At 43.6% G+C, this 17916-nt stretch overlaps 1 protein-coding gene across 3 annotated transcripts in view; it reads left to right on the top strand.

Annotated features, from left to right (window-relative positions):
* The window catches only part of BCAR3 (BCAR3 adaptor protein, NSP family member), a 167645-nt gene that overhangs the window by 46929 nt on the left and 102800 nt on the right, over positions 1 to 17916 (top strand). For all 3 annotated transcript variants that reach the window (XM_069232382.1, XM_069232383.1, XM_069232386.1), the window contains one exon: positions 14986 to 15025. In XM_069232382.1, coding sequence (XP_069088483.1) covers positions 14986 to 15025 — 40 coding nt within the window. The remainder of the gene's footprint in view (positions 1 to 14985; positions 15026 to 17916) is intronic.

The raw sequence follows: 17916 nt of genomic DNA, 5'->3' as shown, positions 1-17916 counted from the left end.
AAAGCTGCCACCGACCCAGGGGAACCAGATCATTACCCCCTCGATGCAAAATGATGACACCCAGATGCGGGCACCCTTGTGGCAGCATTGAGTCCAGCACCAGCCTCAACTGGGTGAGGTGCAGCTTACCAGAACCATAGAAAGCCAAGCGGTATCCATCCGGTAATGCACGTGATGCAAAGGCACTCCTTGCATACAGATTACCTGCTTGTCACACATAGGCGTGGCCCATGACCCAAACATCTGTGACCCCTGCAGCTCCTGCGTGCACCAGAACCCTTGAGACTTCCAAAGGACCGCATCTGCCACCTACATAGAGAACAGGAAAAGGGACAAAGGATAAGAGGCTGAGCACTCGCAGCATATGCAGTCTCACATGCCTGTTGTAGCAATCCGAGGGCCACCTGCCAATCTTCCTAACTGCTGAACTTGAAAGCCCCATTGCCACTGCCGCCGTGGCAGCCTGAATCCTAAAGGAGTGTGTACCTAATTCAGAGGCATCAAAACCTGCAGCAGACAGCACATGCTTGAGAATGAGCGAAAACTGGTACCTGGTCAGCGTGTGATGTCTGCATGCACAAACACTGTCCCCCTCCAACCTCTGGGGATGTTGCGATAAAATGATCTCCAAATTATGAACTGGATAGCACACATTTCTCTGTGGGCTTCGCAACAGTATATGGTTACCCTTACCCTCTCGATTCATCTTAGAACAAGGAATGTTGATCACTAAGGCCCTCGCCCAATCCAACCATTGATTGTCTGACAGCTGTAATCCCCCTGTATCATCTTTCTTGTTTTTGGCCACTAACTCACTGAGTCTGAGGGCCCCATAAAAGGCCATGCTAAAAGCTGCCCTAAAGAAAACGGTCTCTGCAGGCAAGGTACATATATCCCGAAGAGACCCCAAAATGGACATCAGCTTTAATGCATCGATGGGGCACCTAAGATCCAGTATGGGGCCCTGAAGCCACTGCCAACCCTTAAGAGCCCTTCTTACCAAAAAGGATTTAATCCTGTCAGCCGTCCACCACCGTTGAGCAAAGAAAGAAATTGCAGCGGCGTGGCACCTAGTGCATGCAACCGACCTCCCCTCCTCCCTCAGAGCCTCCAAAAAGGCCATACCTTACGATGCATCAGACCAACAAGATAGCCCTGCATGTACAAGGGATTAAGAATAGGCCGTGACAGACCGCTCCAAAGCCCTCCTGGTCTTTTATGCTAGAATGGCTGCCACAAGGTCTGGTAATCTTGGGCACCAGTTTGCCACAGATGCTCTGGGAGGGGTATTGGGAATTCCTCCCCTTCCAGGTGGTGGAACCTGAAAATCTGCATCTTAAAATGGGACAAAGTATCTGCAGCACTATTCAAAACACCAGGCACATGCTTTGCTCTAAACCTTGCATTCAACTGCAGACACACCAGTACAATTTCTTTTAACAGTGTTAGGATCATTTTACACCTGACAGCTTGTTGATTTATGCACTCCACCACCGTCATATTGTCTGACCAGAAAATCATGGACTGTTGCGGAATCGCTCAGGCCAGACTGGCAAGGCTACAAGAATCAGGAATAGGTGAGCAGGGCTCAAACCTGTGCCGCTCCCAGTAAGGCACGCCAGACTGCTGCTGTCACAGATGCCCAAACGTGCAGAGCGTGAGGGGTGGGTGCTCAATAATATTCCTCTTCCTTCAACCTGCAGAGAAAGAAAAGGAACCTGCAGAGAGAAAAGATAGTAAGAAAAAAGGGAAAGGGGGACAAAACTTTTAAAAGAAAAACTCCTCACAGAGCAGAGGCGTGGTGCAGTTCCTAGTGTGGTCAGCAAGTGGGAGCAAAAGACCCCCTCGCCGACCACAACACCCTTTTAAGGGCGAGGTCAGCACGCGTCATCTGTATGCACGTCAACTAAAGTGCTTTGAGGCTACCCAGAATGCCTCCTCCAATGTCTGAGGCCCATGCTGAGGGGTCGGAGGCGCATTGCGGCTCCTCGCCCCAGCGAGGTGCTCCTGGCCCGGTATAGTTGCCATTTGGTGGGGGGCATACAGGATCTCTCCATCCTGGCAGTGGCCACCATTTTGTATCCTAATGCAAAGCACAAATGAGTTGCCATTCATTCCATCTTTCTGAACTCTCCTAATATGTTCATGCAAGAAACGGGCACCCAAAGTTGGCCATTTGTTAATCTCAGAGGCACTGTTCGAAGCGGCAGCACCTCTCTTTACACTTCTACTGCAGCTGGCCGTAATGTTGGCTATGCTGTTGAGCGTGATTCTCCACTAATCCAAGATGGATGCATATTTTGCAATAAACATCACTTATCACCTATGTTGGTATGTGTTTTTTTTTTTCTATAGCATGAACCCAGCCAAAAGGCAGCAGAGCACTATGCAGGGCCTCCTACACGTTTTTGCTGCCGAACAGGCTCTTACAAAGCGTAACTACATGAAATATTTGGCTTAACATCTTTGCTTCAAAATATTATTCATTTTTTTTTTACAAGTGGCAGGGTATAAAGAAAAAACAATTTAATTAGAACGATAATAAAGAGATTATTCTCCCACGTGTTATTTGCCAGTTCTTTACAGCAACTTGCAGAGTTTGTGGTTTTCAGAGATGTCCAAAATCAAATCCTTGTTGGTTCCAGCTTATTCCTGAGAATAAACTGTCATGCAGAAAATGTTTGTATACATTTATGTATGCTTAGTGTTTATTTTATGAAATTTGTTGTTGGCATCCAGTGAGCGGTAGCTTAGTTCACATAAGGCCCAGACATTCGGTGTTGCTTCATTTTTGCTTCAGATTGAGCAGAGTCAGCCTTATCTGCATGTCACAAAATGTTTCCTACCAAACTTTAATTTCAGAGATAATGCAGGACGGCATGTCTTCAAGGTCAGGGTAGGCAAAAAATATGAGTGTCAGAAGTCGAAATCTATCTTGGCCATTCTTTAGTCTGTGCCACACAAATGCTCAGTAAATGATGTGGCACTGCCCGTCGCAAGGCTGGAAGGACTCACTGAGATCTGTCTTCATTTAAAAAATAAAACATTGACACATCAAACCATATAATATTCAAATGACTCTGAAACACCATACATTAGAGCATCAGTCTCTAGATCCAAAGGGTTGTTCCTTTGGGAGCCATGTCAATCACTGAGTGTACTACAGCAAGCAAGGTTGATCTGTGTCAAAACAAGAACTGGCCCTAGATTCCTAATCTGATTCTGTGATCTGATCTTAGCACATATTGGGTTATGTGAAAGGGAACATCAAGCCCTTATAAAAGACAGACTGGGACAATCCATCCTAGCAGTACTGCTATAGACCCCTTTTCCGTAATCAACAAGAAAGATTGGAAAGGTGCATCTAGATTAAAGCAACACCATTACATTAATTTAGTAGTAGCAAGTCTAATTCATGGTCAAAGTAATTATCTCGCCCAGGTAGCAGTCAGTCACGGTAATGGAGTCAGATTCACAAGATGCATCCATTGGAGATTGGTGTCTTTTCGTAGAGCAGCAAATTGATCTCCCTCAGCCAAAGGATCTCCTGGTTTGTGTGACCCACTGGGCATCAGATTGTAGTAGTGTTCCAGCACAGAGAGGACTGGTAGAAAAAGCGCCCCGTGCAAATATCCATTATTTGAAATAACTTTAAATGTGAATATGAGTCTGAGTGTTCTGGGTAGACCAGCCAGCTTGTCCTGTGGTTGTCTTTGGCCCCTTTGATCTCTGATGCTGAAGGTGTAATCATTAACACATTTAATGTTTGGCCAGTGCACATGTAGATTCCTGGTTAGGAATGAAGTCGTAGTGACCCCTGGAACTTGATTCGTAATGGTCCAGGTAACAAACTGATTGAGCTTGGTAACTGCAGTGACACAGGGATTTGGTTTAAAGGAGACGGCATCCCATACGTGAAGGTCGATTTGTCATGAAACATTTGGTGCACTGCTTTGGTGAAAATAACTGTAACGTCACTATTCCTTTAAGTAAAGTTTATCCTGGATAAAGTTTGGGATGTATGACTCGTCTGTTGAGAGTATTGATGGGGGGCCAAGGACCTCATGTTGAATTTCATAAGTTGGGTCTTGTAACTAATGCACCTGTGCCAGACAAGCCCTGTTTTGGTGCGTGCCTTAACAGAAATGGTGTGAAAGATAGCTACACTCCTTCTGGGAGAGATCCTTTTACAGGAATTTAGGGTGATGTATCTCCCCTGGGGTGGCTATTGATTGTCAAGAATCCTAACATATCAGCATGCAGACTCAGAAACTGACATTTTGTTGTATGGTTTCTGTGACAGCCTTAGGACCTCAATGCCCCAAAATCAGTCTGGATCTAAGAAATGGGTTCTGTAAATGGCATGTTGAATATCATTCTGTTCCTTCTCAGGTGTCAGTGCAGTTGAGGGGTGACATGCCCATAAACTTTTTTTAAGTGATGTGGAATTTTTTGTCCTGAATTATGGCATGCTTTTAATGGGTATTAGGCCTAGGTATGCCGCCACATTACAGAAAGGGATATGTTTCCATTAAATTATGATCTTCTTATTTAAAGAGTTATAGACGAGATTATGGAAACAGTGATGCAAAGGAGTGGAAGCATATATCCAGGACAGTACTAGTCTGCACAGTGCACTGGGATGTTTTTTGGATGCATTATACATATGTGCAGCTTGAGGCACAGGATATAAACAACTGAAACTGGGATCAGAATTTGGGTCTCTGGTTTCCAGGGAAAGCAACTTTGCCAGCAAACCACATCTCCAAACGCCATCTTGCTGTAAGTCCCAATCATGTGTGTGACACAGACTGGGCTACAATCACTGTGTGTTTGGAACGTGAATTTGCCCTTTATCTAACTTTAGGTCACCTGGGGGATATTTTGATTCTTAAAATGGGTAGTCTCCTAAACATATTGAAACATCTGTGAACCATTATAGTTCTTCAGCAGAAAAATAATAAAAATGTGTATAATCTTCACTAATGTTGAACTTCTCGGGCACGTGTATGGTATAATATACCATGCGCATCCTAGCTTCCCAACATTACACTTTTCTTAATCTCTTGATATTATCTATCTTTTTTTTTAAATAGTATGTTTATGTGTTTAACACAACTTTTTCAAGGATTGCTAGGACGAATCTCAAAAGCTGTTTTGCACAGTTCCGCCCATCTCTGCCTAGGATGGTGCACACCTCCCGGTCTTTCGATTTCTATCCAGGTGGGATGTGGGATGTACTCCATCATGATGGCAAGGGCATTTGAAGCCAGGTGTTGGGCCCATTGTGCAGGGAGGAAGCCATGGTGACTACGGGGTATTTATCAGGGCTTTATTTGACGGCCTCTGTCAGCAGCCCCACGGATACATTTCACAGAACAAAAACTTAGTCTTCCCACCTCTCCTCGCAATTCTAGGTGTGGAGTTACCTCACAATTCAAAGTGCAGGAAGCCGTCCAGCAGGGCCCGGGGTGCTGCTGGCAAGGTGTGTAAAGTGTGAGCGTTTTAAGAGCTGTCCCTCTGTGTGTGACAATGCACTAAAGATGGCGCCCTGTGTGAGGCGGGGAATGAAGCTGGCGTTGGTGCGTGTGTGCAAGTCCCAACAATGCCCTCATCCGGGCACATTTCCTCCAAACAGGGGAGCCCTGGAGGCTTGAACATAAAACACGCAAAAAGAATGTCCCTCTGAAAAAAGGCGGGAATTATTCCTGGACGCAGCTGGACCCGAAAGGCACGGTTGTTCTGGGCCTGGGGAGCGTTCGCTTTTATTTTTTAGCTAAGTTGACATGAAACAAAAAGAATTCGCCTGAATACCCGGGCTATCTGTCTGGAGGAGGGGGACCCACACGCTGGCCTTGAGCCCTGCTCGCTGCTCTCCCGCTCGCCCCCATTGTTCTCCGGAGCACAGAGGATGCGCTTGTTCTCCCAGGGTAGAAAAGTTTCATCACTCACAAGTTTCGAGCGCTCTGAGGGTTTTTTCTCATCCTTTGATCACTGCCAGTTTCTATCTTTGCAATTCTTTTAATGGGCTTCGTGAAGTCCTCACCAAATTAACCTGTTCACGTTCATTTTCTATAGCTCATTGTGTGCCCAGCTACCTTCATTATACGTTATTAGGATTCTATGTAGTGCCTTGTGCCATTTGAACGGCTTTGTAGCACTCTTTGAATCTTCCCCATTCCTTCCCTATGGTTCTGGTGTTTCCAGTGAATGGCTGTTCGGTTGTTAATAGTTAGCAGTGTTGTGCTCAATGTGTACTTTAGTAATGGTTCCAATTGGTTAATGTAAAAAGTAACATGAGTCTGAGCCTGCCCAGCACCTCTATGAGCTGTGTTCTGAGATAACATTCAAGAGTATTGTGTCATGCGTGCAAACAAAGACTGCAACAGATGGCTTTCTCTCCAATTTTGACTCATTCCAATTTCTAAAGTGAAGCGGTTGCTTGGTCGCCAGCATGTTTTCTTTGTTGTACTTATCAGCTTTCCCATAAGACTAAAGTTGTGAGATACAGATGCGAGGCCCTGTCTCATTACATGAGATGGTGGAGCTTCCGTACCCTTAGGGTCAAACAAATGGTAATCTGTGGCCATCGGGTGCTTTGTGCACAGTGGTTGAAGAGTTTTTCACTGCCCTTCCCCGTAATCTGTATAACTGTAAACCTCAAAATATGATATGACACAAGCTAGAACAAATAACATAAAATAAAAGCCAGTCGACCAGCCGGAGCACTGTGGCTCACCGAGGAGCCTCCACCTTCAGGTTATGTTTCAATCCATCGTGTTTGCACTGTGCCTTAGGCCCTTGCTCCAGCCTGATGTCACTCACTATCTGAAAAGGCTGGAAATCTGAGTATGCCAACAGACAACAGCTTGCTGCAGGGACCAAGGGGTGTGGCACCTGGCCTCAGCTTTACTGCCCTAAACAAAGGCTGCTGACCTTAAAAAGACAGCAACAATAGATTTGTTGCAATGGGTTCATAGTATATCACTGAAAAGAAAATCAAATGTGATGTAATAACCTAGAAACATAAACAATGTTACATTATCTTAGCCATAGAGTTTGATAACATGGAGAAGGTGGCTCTCATTAGTTTAGCCGTGAGCAGTGCGGTAGCTGGTGTACTGTGGGATTCTGCATCGGGTATTTTCTATAACTGAAAGTGTCTTGTGTTATTTGAGGTATTATCTGTATCTTATCAATCAGTCAGTCAGTCAGTGGGGTCTTCTAGAGTGTTGACTTGTTACCCAAGGGGTCTCCAGGTGCTGGTGTGGGGCTGCTGCGCTAGCCTGGCTAAGGATGGCTGTCGAAGAGCAAGGTCTTGAGCTGCCTGCTGAAGCCTGTAAGTGAAGGGGATGTGCGCAAGTGGAGGGGAAGGTTATTCCAGAATTTTGTGGCAAGGTGGGAGAAGGTTCGTCCTCCAAAGCACTCACGGCGGATGCACGGGATGTGGGCCTTGTCGAGGGTAGCTGAGTGGAGTTCTCTGAAGGGTTGGAGGAATGTGAGGCAGTTGTTGATGTAGGCGGGTCCGGTATTGTGGAGGGCTTTGTATGCATGCATGAGGAGCTTGAAGAGGCATCTATGCTGTATGGGGAGCCAACGGAGGGTTCTGAGGTGTGGAGTGATGCAGATTCTTCTAGCGAGGTCGAAGATGAGGCTCACCATGGTGTTCATGATGGCTTGGAGGTGGTTCATGCTTAGTGGTTCCTGCGTAGAGTGTGTCTTATGGGACAGTGAAGTTCACCTGAGGCTATACCTGCAAATATGGGGCCATTCCTTTCATTACTATGATGTATTATGAGAAAAGAGTGATGTATCAAAATATTTACAGCGCAGAGAAGATTTGGCTACTTCTTAGGTCTAGAATGGTGCTTTTTAGATGGGATATGGGTGATTAGAATTTAGCTGACTAGCATGTAGTTGTTTCCTGTCTTTAATGGCACTGTGAGCACAAAACAATTGAATGTTGCCCAGCCCTACTTACAATCAGTGGTTAAGACTGAGTCAAGTGTTTCCATCTGCCCATCTTTCTCTATTGGTAAGCAGTGAGCAAATGTGTCTATATGTGAACAGATTAGGCTATACCTGAGTATGTGGTGGTCGTGCATGGTATGTGGTGGTGGTACCTGGACATATGGCACTGTGGCTGCATGGGGTTGGGCATTGGAGACTGTGCCTGAGCATATGAAGCTGTGACTTGGTATTTGGGTTGTGCTTGAACATGTTATGGTTGTGCATAGAAATGTGATGCAGTTATTGGCATTTTGAGACTACAGTTGGGCATATGAAGCTGAAATTGGTCATGTGATTGCTGCATCCCTCGCATTTTATGGCCATGCCTTAGGACTATCACTCCAGCATCTTAATTAATTGGTGGGCCATAACTAAAGTATACGTGTATCTAGTTGTATTTTTTGTTTTTATCAATCTTTAACGTATGTTTTTTTAATTCAGTGATGCATTTTCCTGTGATATCATTGAGTTAAAAGAATGTATGATTTCACCTGTGCTGTCCTGGAATTTTTGGTGAATCAACATTCCTATTTAGCAGTCAATCTCACATGATCCAAAAAGGATCTGCTAGTAAAATGCATAAAAATACTTATGACTGGGAGAAGACATAGAGGAAATGTATCACCAACCCGTGTAGCATGGAATTTCCAGCATGAGTGTGTGATGACATCTGGCCTATTCCTTCAGTGTTTTTTCCCTATCTTGTTTTTTAGGCCAGGCCTTCGAGACAGCTGTTGCTATATCACCAGATTACTGTTTGCTTTTACAAAAAAACATACACAATATACCTACATTGGGCAGCTTTTGGCTAGTGGGCTTCATCCATTAGCATGTTTGATTGTCATTCATATTGTGCTTCCCCCACCACAACATTCAGCATGGGACAGCCCACTTCACCCTTTATCTCTTTTCATTTTGAATGACCACTCAAAGCATGTGCTCATTGCTCACACCTGCTTTTCTCTTCACAGACAAATCTGGTTCTAAGTGTGCTTTTTTATATAATTTATTTTAATATACACTTTAAACACTGGTTATTTGTTTTGCATGCACTTTAGGTTTCCAGTCAGATGTTGATTTATTTCCCATACTGTTTTTATAGTTTATGTTAAAACGTTTATAAGTGACATGGAAAAGGTTTAGCTCCCTGCTGTGTGTGCCTGATTAGGTCTTGCTATAACAATAAAATGCATGGCCCAACTGAAAGATGTTTAGTTTAAACAATAACTAGTAAAACAACATCATTTAAATGTTTTTTTCGAAGAAAATTACTGCTAAATTTAGGTGGTGGCATGTTTTATTTCTGTGGCACAGGTTTGCATTAAAAAAAAGTAAACATCAACTTTAAGGCAAGAGCTATTGGCTATACTAGTGCCCCTTTTAGTTTGCACGAGCATTAGAGGCTCTTAGGTTGCTGACTGCATGGATGTGGAGAAATACAAAATAAAGTGGATCCTTTGCAGTTTGTATCATCTGTCTGGCTTATTTTTCCCTGGTTAGGATCCACTTCTAGCAGTTTGCATGTTGAGGTCGAAGGTAACCCCTTGTGATGGAGTGGGGGGATTATAACTCATTCTGTAGTGCCAGCTGATGCTGGGCTTAGATCTCACAGGGACATGAAGTTTTCTTCAGCACCCTGTGTGGGCTTTGCAGCCACTTGGATATACCCAAGACAGCTGACACTCATTTCTAAGGAGTTTGCTACTTGCCTCTCTAACTGCTGGAGGATGTTCAGTGGAAGCTCTAGCTACCACGTGTACTTATAACATTGTGTTAGCATCTCATTTTGTACAGTACCTCGAACGGGGAAAGTCGTTGAAACTGCAGAAAGAGCTACGAGGCCGTAGCGATGGGACAACATGCTCTATATAAATGCAGATGGCGTGATAGCCTAACCTCTAATTAAGGGCTGAGGCCGCTGACTCCAGAGGGCCCATCCTGGTGAATGATTACTCTGCTGTAGAGACAGTCCTTCCCCGAGGTCAGCACATGGCTCTTGGCCTTAATGTTGAAGAACCACTACCATCCTTCTCCTCCGGATGACTTCCAATGATGAAATAACCCCCCACTGCAGTCTGCAGGGGTGCAAGGAGGGAGGATCTGCCATTTGTTCATTTCGCCCGGGATCCAACACTTCTCCAGATATCCGCCTCTGAAAGCTTTTCTGTGTTTTAACTTGATGCTAATAATTCCACCCAATCATACACCACTTTGTTTCCACTGCTGGAAAAGAAGAAAGACCCAGTCAGATATGTATACAGTGGACGTCACAGGAGGGCAGCGCAAGTAACTAACGGTGAATGGCTTACATGGCTGTGATGGAAATGGATTGCGCAGGACACTGTCTTTGGTGAACGAAGGGCATTGGACGCTTCTATAGATCGTCTGTGGCTTGGACGTTTGACTTGCCTATTCCATACAGCCGCGGATATGTCCAGCCACATTAATGCCCTGCCCTTAACAGCCTCCTCTTAGGACAGAATCCTTCCTCTCCATTCCTCCAGTGAGGCGAAGTAGAGGACGAGGGAGGTGGGAAAGGAGTAAAGATGCTGTAAAATGGATGGCCTTCTCAAAGCATTTTGTCACGACAGTTACTAAATGTTTTGCTCCCATTCTATGTTCACTTTGGCACCCTAGTGTCTACAACTCTGTTCAATTGGCGAATGAGTAACAACCCCTAAATGTCAACTGTGTACTAGACCTTGAAGGGTCTTTGCTAAAATAGATGCTGGTATTTTCGATCCGAGTCATCACTTTAGCAAGTGAGGTAGGGTGACCGCCTGCTTCCAGGTAATTAGACATTGTCTCCAGTCATGTAATCTTGTGTGGTACCCTAATGCATGCTGAGTCTTGTAGCCCTGTTTTTATTCTATTGAATTAATTAGTCTAACACACCTGAAACCAACAATTTGCAGAAGGACAGAAACGTAGCTACCATTGGTGCAGCAGGTGCAGTGACACCAGGACCGGAGGCCTGGGGGGCGCATTGATCCTAATCATTACTAACTTTTACAGTTCAAACAGCAACTATGGGCCCCATTTCCTTCCCTCCATTAGGGCTCATGACACGCTGGGGACTATATTGTGGGGTTGGACAGATGAGTTTGTAAAACAGATGCTCGTTTGCATATTTTAGGATATTTCCACTCATTCTCCTTGCTCCTCAGTCAGTGAGTAGAGTGGAGGAGTAAGAGTGAGTGCTGGAGTAGGGATTGGGAAGGATGAAAGTCTGATATACTCAAACCCTAAAGTGGATGCCACAGCACATCTGATTGTCATGTTCTGGGGTGTGGGGGACTCCTGGAGCCACGTGGTAACATGCACTCCACAGAGCTAGAACCTCTCCCAATGGTAGGAGTCCACTGTACAAAATCTCGTGACATCTTGCCATGGAGAAGTCAGCTACCACTGTTGAGCTGCATGCTTTAATAAGGCTCCTACTGGGATCTTAGTAAGTGTAGAGTCGCGTTTTCAACAAAGGTAGAAGAGTTGAGCACATTGCTGAATACACCAGAGCAAGTGGACGGGGGCTCTCCGTTAGGAGTGAATTACAGCCTAAACAATTAGCTGTAATGTAGATAAAGTAAGGAATAGTGATGAGGTCACTGGTGGACAGGGGCACAGGATGTGAAATGCTCAGAAGGTCGCTGTGTCTTGATGTCAAAGCTGAGAATGCACGAAGTTTAAACTGGGGCTCAGAGTCTCTTGATAAGAGATGTCCATGTTGGCAAGCTGAAAGTAGGTGACGTTTTCTTCACACCAGCATAATGTCAGATAATTTCAAGTGTTTCGTGCTAAGCATGTTATGCAAAATTGCTGTAATTATGCCTGGTCAGGAAATTAAAGAACGTTCATGCAAAAATCCTTTTGCAGCAGTATGCAAACACGCGAACAGCCAGGACGCAAGCAAACATCTTTCACAGCACTTGTGGTTTTTGCGCAATATTTTTATTCAAAATGATTCCAAAAAGTATACATTTTGCACTAAAATATAATTCTAAATTCCGATTTGTACATTGTGTACTTTTCTGCAATGTTTCGCATCCCGTAGTGGAGGCCACCAATGGATTGCTCTTCCTTTCTGCCTAATTGGTGGGGCCGCCAGTGTGCTAGGTGATGGTGGTACCCAGCACTAGACATCATTCTGTGCATGACACAGAAGCTGGGGCCAAAGATGCATCATGATTACCCAAGGAGCCCTCGAAGAGCTCTGGTCGATGCATTTTACACCTGTGCAGGGGGCTCTAGGGGCTTACTTATAAGATCAAGAAACGGAACTGATTATTTTTTAGTAAAGCCCAAAAGGTTGCCCACTATTCAACTCGTGTAGTTGTCCACCATGAATAGGGAGTCTCCGCTCGACCCTGGAAATCTCAATCAGCAACTGGTATTTCCCTTCATACATTTACTCACAACACCCAACATCATCCACATACACTAAGGATGAGGTATATTGAATTTAAATTGTATTTATGTAGCGCTTACTACCCCAACGAGGTGTTGAACCACTTCACGGTGAGTAGCACGCCTTCCCGCGAGCTGGAAGTCAGTCCATTGGTGATTGTAGTTACTCATACGTGCCAAGGAAACCATTCCATGCGTTTTCTCCAGTTTCTTTGTGGTAATTAGTGACTTGGGTGCAATTATTGGAGGGGGCTTTGTGAGAAATAACCGGTGATAGTTTTTTTGTTTAAAAGGAGCTTAAGAGAGAGAATGAGATTTACAGTAGTGCATATGCAGAAGAGGCAGGCAGAAGCGATGCAGCGGTGTGTTCAAAAGAAACAAGGGAGAGAGCAAGTAAACACAAGTTTTCTTCAAGGTCCAATTTATCATGCAGGGTTTTTAAGGAGTATCACAGGTGGATACGTTTTACATACAATCTGTGGATGTAAACCTGTTGATGCAAACTGTTAAAGGCTGCTCGACATGACTTTCTAGAGGCAAATAGGTGGCACAAATACTCCTGCACTGCGAAAAGGAAGCCAAGTGCTTGTTGAGACCCCTTTATGAACGACTGTCAAGCAGTGCAACATTTAAGCACATCCCATTACCCGTAATTAAAATGTGACAACTGTATTACTACAATTCATGCAAATCATTTTACATCATACATAAAATACGCCTACAATATAAAATATGTTAGGTACACACCACCAACTTAAAAATATAACAAGACGATTGATAAACACATTGCAGCAGACATCATCATCAGTACATTCAGGGCATGTTTATGTGACCCATTTACGACCTGGTTTAGAAGGTGCCATCTCCTGGCATCCACATGACCAGCACCAGGCCCCCACAGAAAGACACAATGTCCTGCGGAATGGATGTGTCGGAAGCCACCCTGACCCTTCAGCAATCAACTTATTCAACTTGCTCATAGTTGAGCACACCGGGCTCTAAACATCAAACACCCCATCCTTGTACATCCCAGATTTATGGCCATTCCGCACTTTTTGTCATCATTGGCAACAGATCTTGCATAGGACCATCGAATACATCATCAAACTTTAAACATCACATAGTTATACATTGTGCCTGTGATAAGGTCCTGCACTTCTGCCATATTAGGAAACACAAGTGTTTTCTGTCTGTTTACCCTCATTCATGTCTGTTGCATGCAACTAGCACAGTCTTGCAGCATAGGGCAGTCTTACCAAATAGCATTGCACAAAAAAGGCACTTTTTGTCAATCTGTGTCTTTCATACTGACTCTCTAATAAGTGTCCGTAGACCCTCTTTTTTAGGGTATCGCTTGCAAGACGCTTTAGTAGTTAGAAAAGGGTTCGGAGCCCCGTCCATGTTACCTCAGTGTTGTTCATTGGTTTGTGGGCTTGCCTTTTAAAATCTGCTTGCTTTCATTAGTGGAAGGCATGCATACGTCAGGCCTTTTCCGGTGGTTAGCCCTCCTCGAGTGCAGCGCCGAAGTACTGAAAACATACGAGGCTTGGTGTTTTCCGTCCGGTTTGTGGACTACTTTTTATCTTTTTTCACAGCGCGTCCTCGCTTGGCAGAAGTCGAGCGCTTTGCATGACATCGACCCTGTTACATAGTTAATTGCACTTCTGCAGATAGGTTTCACTACGAGTGAACTGTAGCAGGGCGATCGCGCTTTTTTTCCATTTAATGTAGCAAGAAAAATCCGGTTGGGTGTTTGTAACTGCTAATAGCTCTAACTCGGAGAAATGTGAGACCCGTTGCATTGCAAATGCTTGTTCTCCTTGTTAACCATGGAGGTAATAATTAACTGTGACTATAACTGTCATTACGTCCTGTGTGTCTTTGCCAGTATGTACAGAAGCATTGGCAAAGCTAATAGGCCGACCATGGCAAGCTTGCATTTTTTTTGTTTATTTTTCTCTCTCTTCACCATGAGTGCTGGCATTTTCTCTGCACACACGACCTAAAAAGTAGTCCACTTCAGTGCCAAGGCTTGTAGGCTAATCTCTGCGTTCGTTTCTTCTTTATTTTCATGAATTTTTGCAGCTGGTCATTTTTCCCTTATTTTTGCAAACATATGCACACTACTTTTAGAGCTCAAATGTTCCTTTTTTTACTACTTTTAATGCCTATTGTGTATATTTACAAAAATACAAATTTGAAAAATCATAGGCTTGCTAAAGTACGAATTAAAGAACACCACTGGCTTGCTAAGTCTAGACCTACTGACTTTACCTATGCCTGTTCTCTTAAGTTTTAAAATGGGCACATGTAACCACTTCATGGCATTAGTTATAAAAATGTCCCACAGTGTGCATATGAGGGATTGGAAGGCCGCGCAATAGCAGTGCAGAAATGCGCTGTCTTTGGTTAGTTCTAACCCATTCCTCCTGCTCCTAGTTCAAGGACAGGTGCTGCCACACCTGGTGGTCAAGGAGAGGGTCTTCAATGACTGTGACTGTTGACAGTATTAATTAGAAACTGTGCCCGGTGAAGGACAGGCCTAACTTTCTATTCTGTTTCCTTCCACAGAGATCAGAGCGCTGTGGACCCAGCTGTGGAATATGTTAAGGTATGGAATTACATTCCGCCACCTGTGTGTGGGGAATGATTTATCAAGAACTGAAATGTTTGACAACTTAGGGACAAACCATGATGTGCCGTTTTGGAGAATGTATTTTGTACTACTGCGCTTTGAATACTTGTTACACGTGAAGGGGTTAGTTACTAGCGTTTTACGCAGGCGCTTGTGTGGTAAAAGAGTGACGCATAGCATTGCAGCAATTTACTTACCATTATAAAATACTGAAAATGCGGCTCAATATTGGGCAGTGACAAATGTGCGCTTGCGCAACCTTCCTATGTCTGAGAAGTACTGTATATCTTATTCTCTTATAGGAGACTGGGACATCCTCTTCAATTTCCTTTACCCTCGGTGTTGTGACATTGTGCTTGTCTCCCCAAACCACCCCGGTCCCTGCACTGCTAACAGAATGCATGTTACGGTCATGAATGCAATAGGGGGTGTAAGTGAGCTTTTAATATTTTTTCCATAAAACATGCAGGTCAAATTTAAAAAAAGGATGCTTGCTGTGATAACATCCTCTGCCTACATTGCTTAGAAGATAGGATGGCTCTGAATACATGACAGAATTCAGAAAATGTGCTCAAAACCCTGTCTAAATCTGAGTGGTAAATCATTCGACATTGTGGAAACTTATAACTAATGTTATTACCTTGGTGTAAGAAACATTGCAGCCATACCTATTATATGTTATCCAAGTAGATGCATTCAAAATTGACAATGTTTTTTTTTTTTTACATTTCTGCTGGCAACCCTGCCTGATGCATACAGATGATCACAGCTTGAACATGGTGGTCAGTAATGTAATCCTGTTGTAAATGGTCTTTATTAGAACACTAATAATGTTAGAGCGCAGGATGATTTTAATTGAGCATATGAAGCTCTAACCACTAAAAGGATTGGAGACCTTGGTATAGCGCATACCTTATGTACAGTCTTCTGGAATCTGAGCATCCTTACCATCTGCTTCATTGATTTCTCTTTCACTAGAGTCACTGTGGTCTGGAATCACCCCGCTTTGTGAACTGAACACCAGTTTGTTAGATGTAATATTTAGTGATGGTGCACTAGATGGGTTTAACGTGTGCATAACCTAGTACTTTCCTGTTTAATTCCAACTGTGAGTAGCACGATTGCTCATTGCTAGGCCTAAGGTCTTTGTGCTCTTGTAGGCATTGTGTATCAGTTAAATAGTAATATAGCTGTGCTTTGCTTGTGGGTGTGGCATGCGCCTTCCAATGGTTTGTTGGGGTGCGTTTCTACGAGGAGTGTTCTGATGGAGTGGCAACACTCAGCCAACTGTTGACTCTGGCGTCTTGTTGTGTATTTGATCGTGTGATGTGGTCTGATTCAGATGTACTGTTGACGCTGCAAGGAAAGTTTAAGTGCGTAAAATGTGCTAACGCGACGCAAGTGCTTTACCAACCATTTAGCTTTGGCGCCTGTTAACTATGAACTACGGGCCCTGTGGACTGTCATCTTGATTAGGCTTTAGAGATGGGAACTACAAAATCCCTTAATGCCTCTGACATAGATGCTCACAACCCAAATTCTAAAATGTTGAAGTGTATACGTCACGCTTTCTGGTGTCCCTGTAGTGATTAATCTGTGAGGCTAGCATTGAAGCCAGGAGTTCAAAATATACGTAAAACGTTATACTTTTAGCTCAATTTTGGGGGAAATTGTTTCTAAAAATGTAAGGTGGGCACATCGGGCTTGTTTGTACAGCATGAGAGTATTGGAATGTTTAATAAGTGTCCCTTCGAGATCTGTAAGTCTTTCCCCAACTTACATGAGCAAATTTAATAAAATCCACCATTCAACTCATTTTCTGCAACACATCGTAGTGGCCTTTGAAAAGGTTTTGCTCACTACTTTCAATTTCTTGGTTCAGTTCAGGGCAGGTATTTACATCCCGCCATGGTCAAAGTTCACCAGCCACTACTGGTGTCTGGTTCATTCTAAAGTTTTTTTTTAAGCACTGAAAATAGTTCACTTCAGACACACCACATTCTAACGGAGCTCAATCAATCAGGCGTTGGCTGCACCCTGGACAGCTCTATTAAGGAGTTTGCTCTTTTGACCCTGCCAGTTGCTACTGTGTGCTTGTAGATAAGGGATACCTGCCCCGGAGCTACAGGTATCTGTTTAAAGGGCCACCACAACATGTGAAAAGCAACACCATGCAGCGCAACACTTGCAACACCCACGCAGGCGTGCAACTACATCTGCATTACCGATACGGTTACTGTTTCATTTTTTTGCCTCTGGTGTTAGCCAAGACCTTTTAATTTTACCACTGTGTATGTATGTATGTATGTATGTATGTATGTATATATATATATATATATATATATGTGTGTGTGTGTGTGTATATATATATATATATATATATATATATATATAGATAGATATATTTTTAGGCAGGGCCACTAGAATTACGTAGCAGGAAAGGACCAAACTATGAGGCAGGGTGACTAAATTATGTGTAAAAATAGGAAAAATTATGCAGCGTAGTGCGGCACATTTTGTGATAGTATTTCTTGAAGAAAAATACAGAAAAATTTAAAACATTTTACTTGTCTTTTTATGGCCTGATGATTAGAACCTTGCAGAGTGATAATTTTGATTTATGCTATGTAAAACCTCGGCTTCGTAATACAAGGAGCTTCTAACAGAGTGTGCCCACCGTGTAAACCCAACATTGAAGACCTGCTCTAAGACATAACCGATACGAAAAAAAGGCAGACATTTTATTACTTTCAACATGCTGGATTTCTGTTGAGTACACACAACATGTGTATGTTTTACAAAGAAGGAGAAGAGGCGTTTAGCTGGGACATAGGTAATAAAATAGCATAACTGAGCTTTCATGCATG

The sequence above is a fragment of the Pleurodeles waltl genome, chromosome 4_2 (genome assembly GCF_031143425.1).
Source record: "Pleurodeles waltl isolate 20211129_DDA chromosome 4_2, aPleWal1.hap1.20221129, whole genome shotgun sequence".
Lineage (NCBI taxonomy): Eukaryota > Metazoa > Chordata > Amphibia > Caudata > Salamandridae > Pleurodeles > Pleurodeles waltl.
This window is presented reverse-complemented; position numbering and strand designations above follow the sequence as displayed.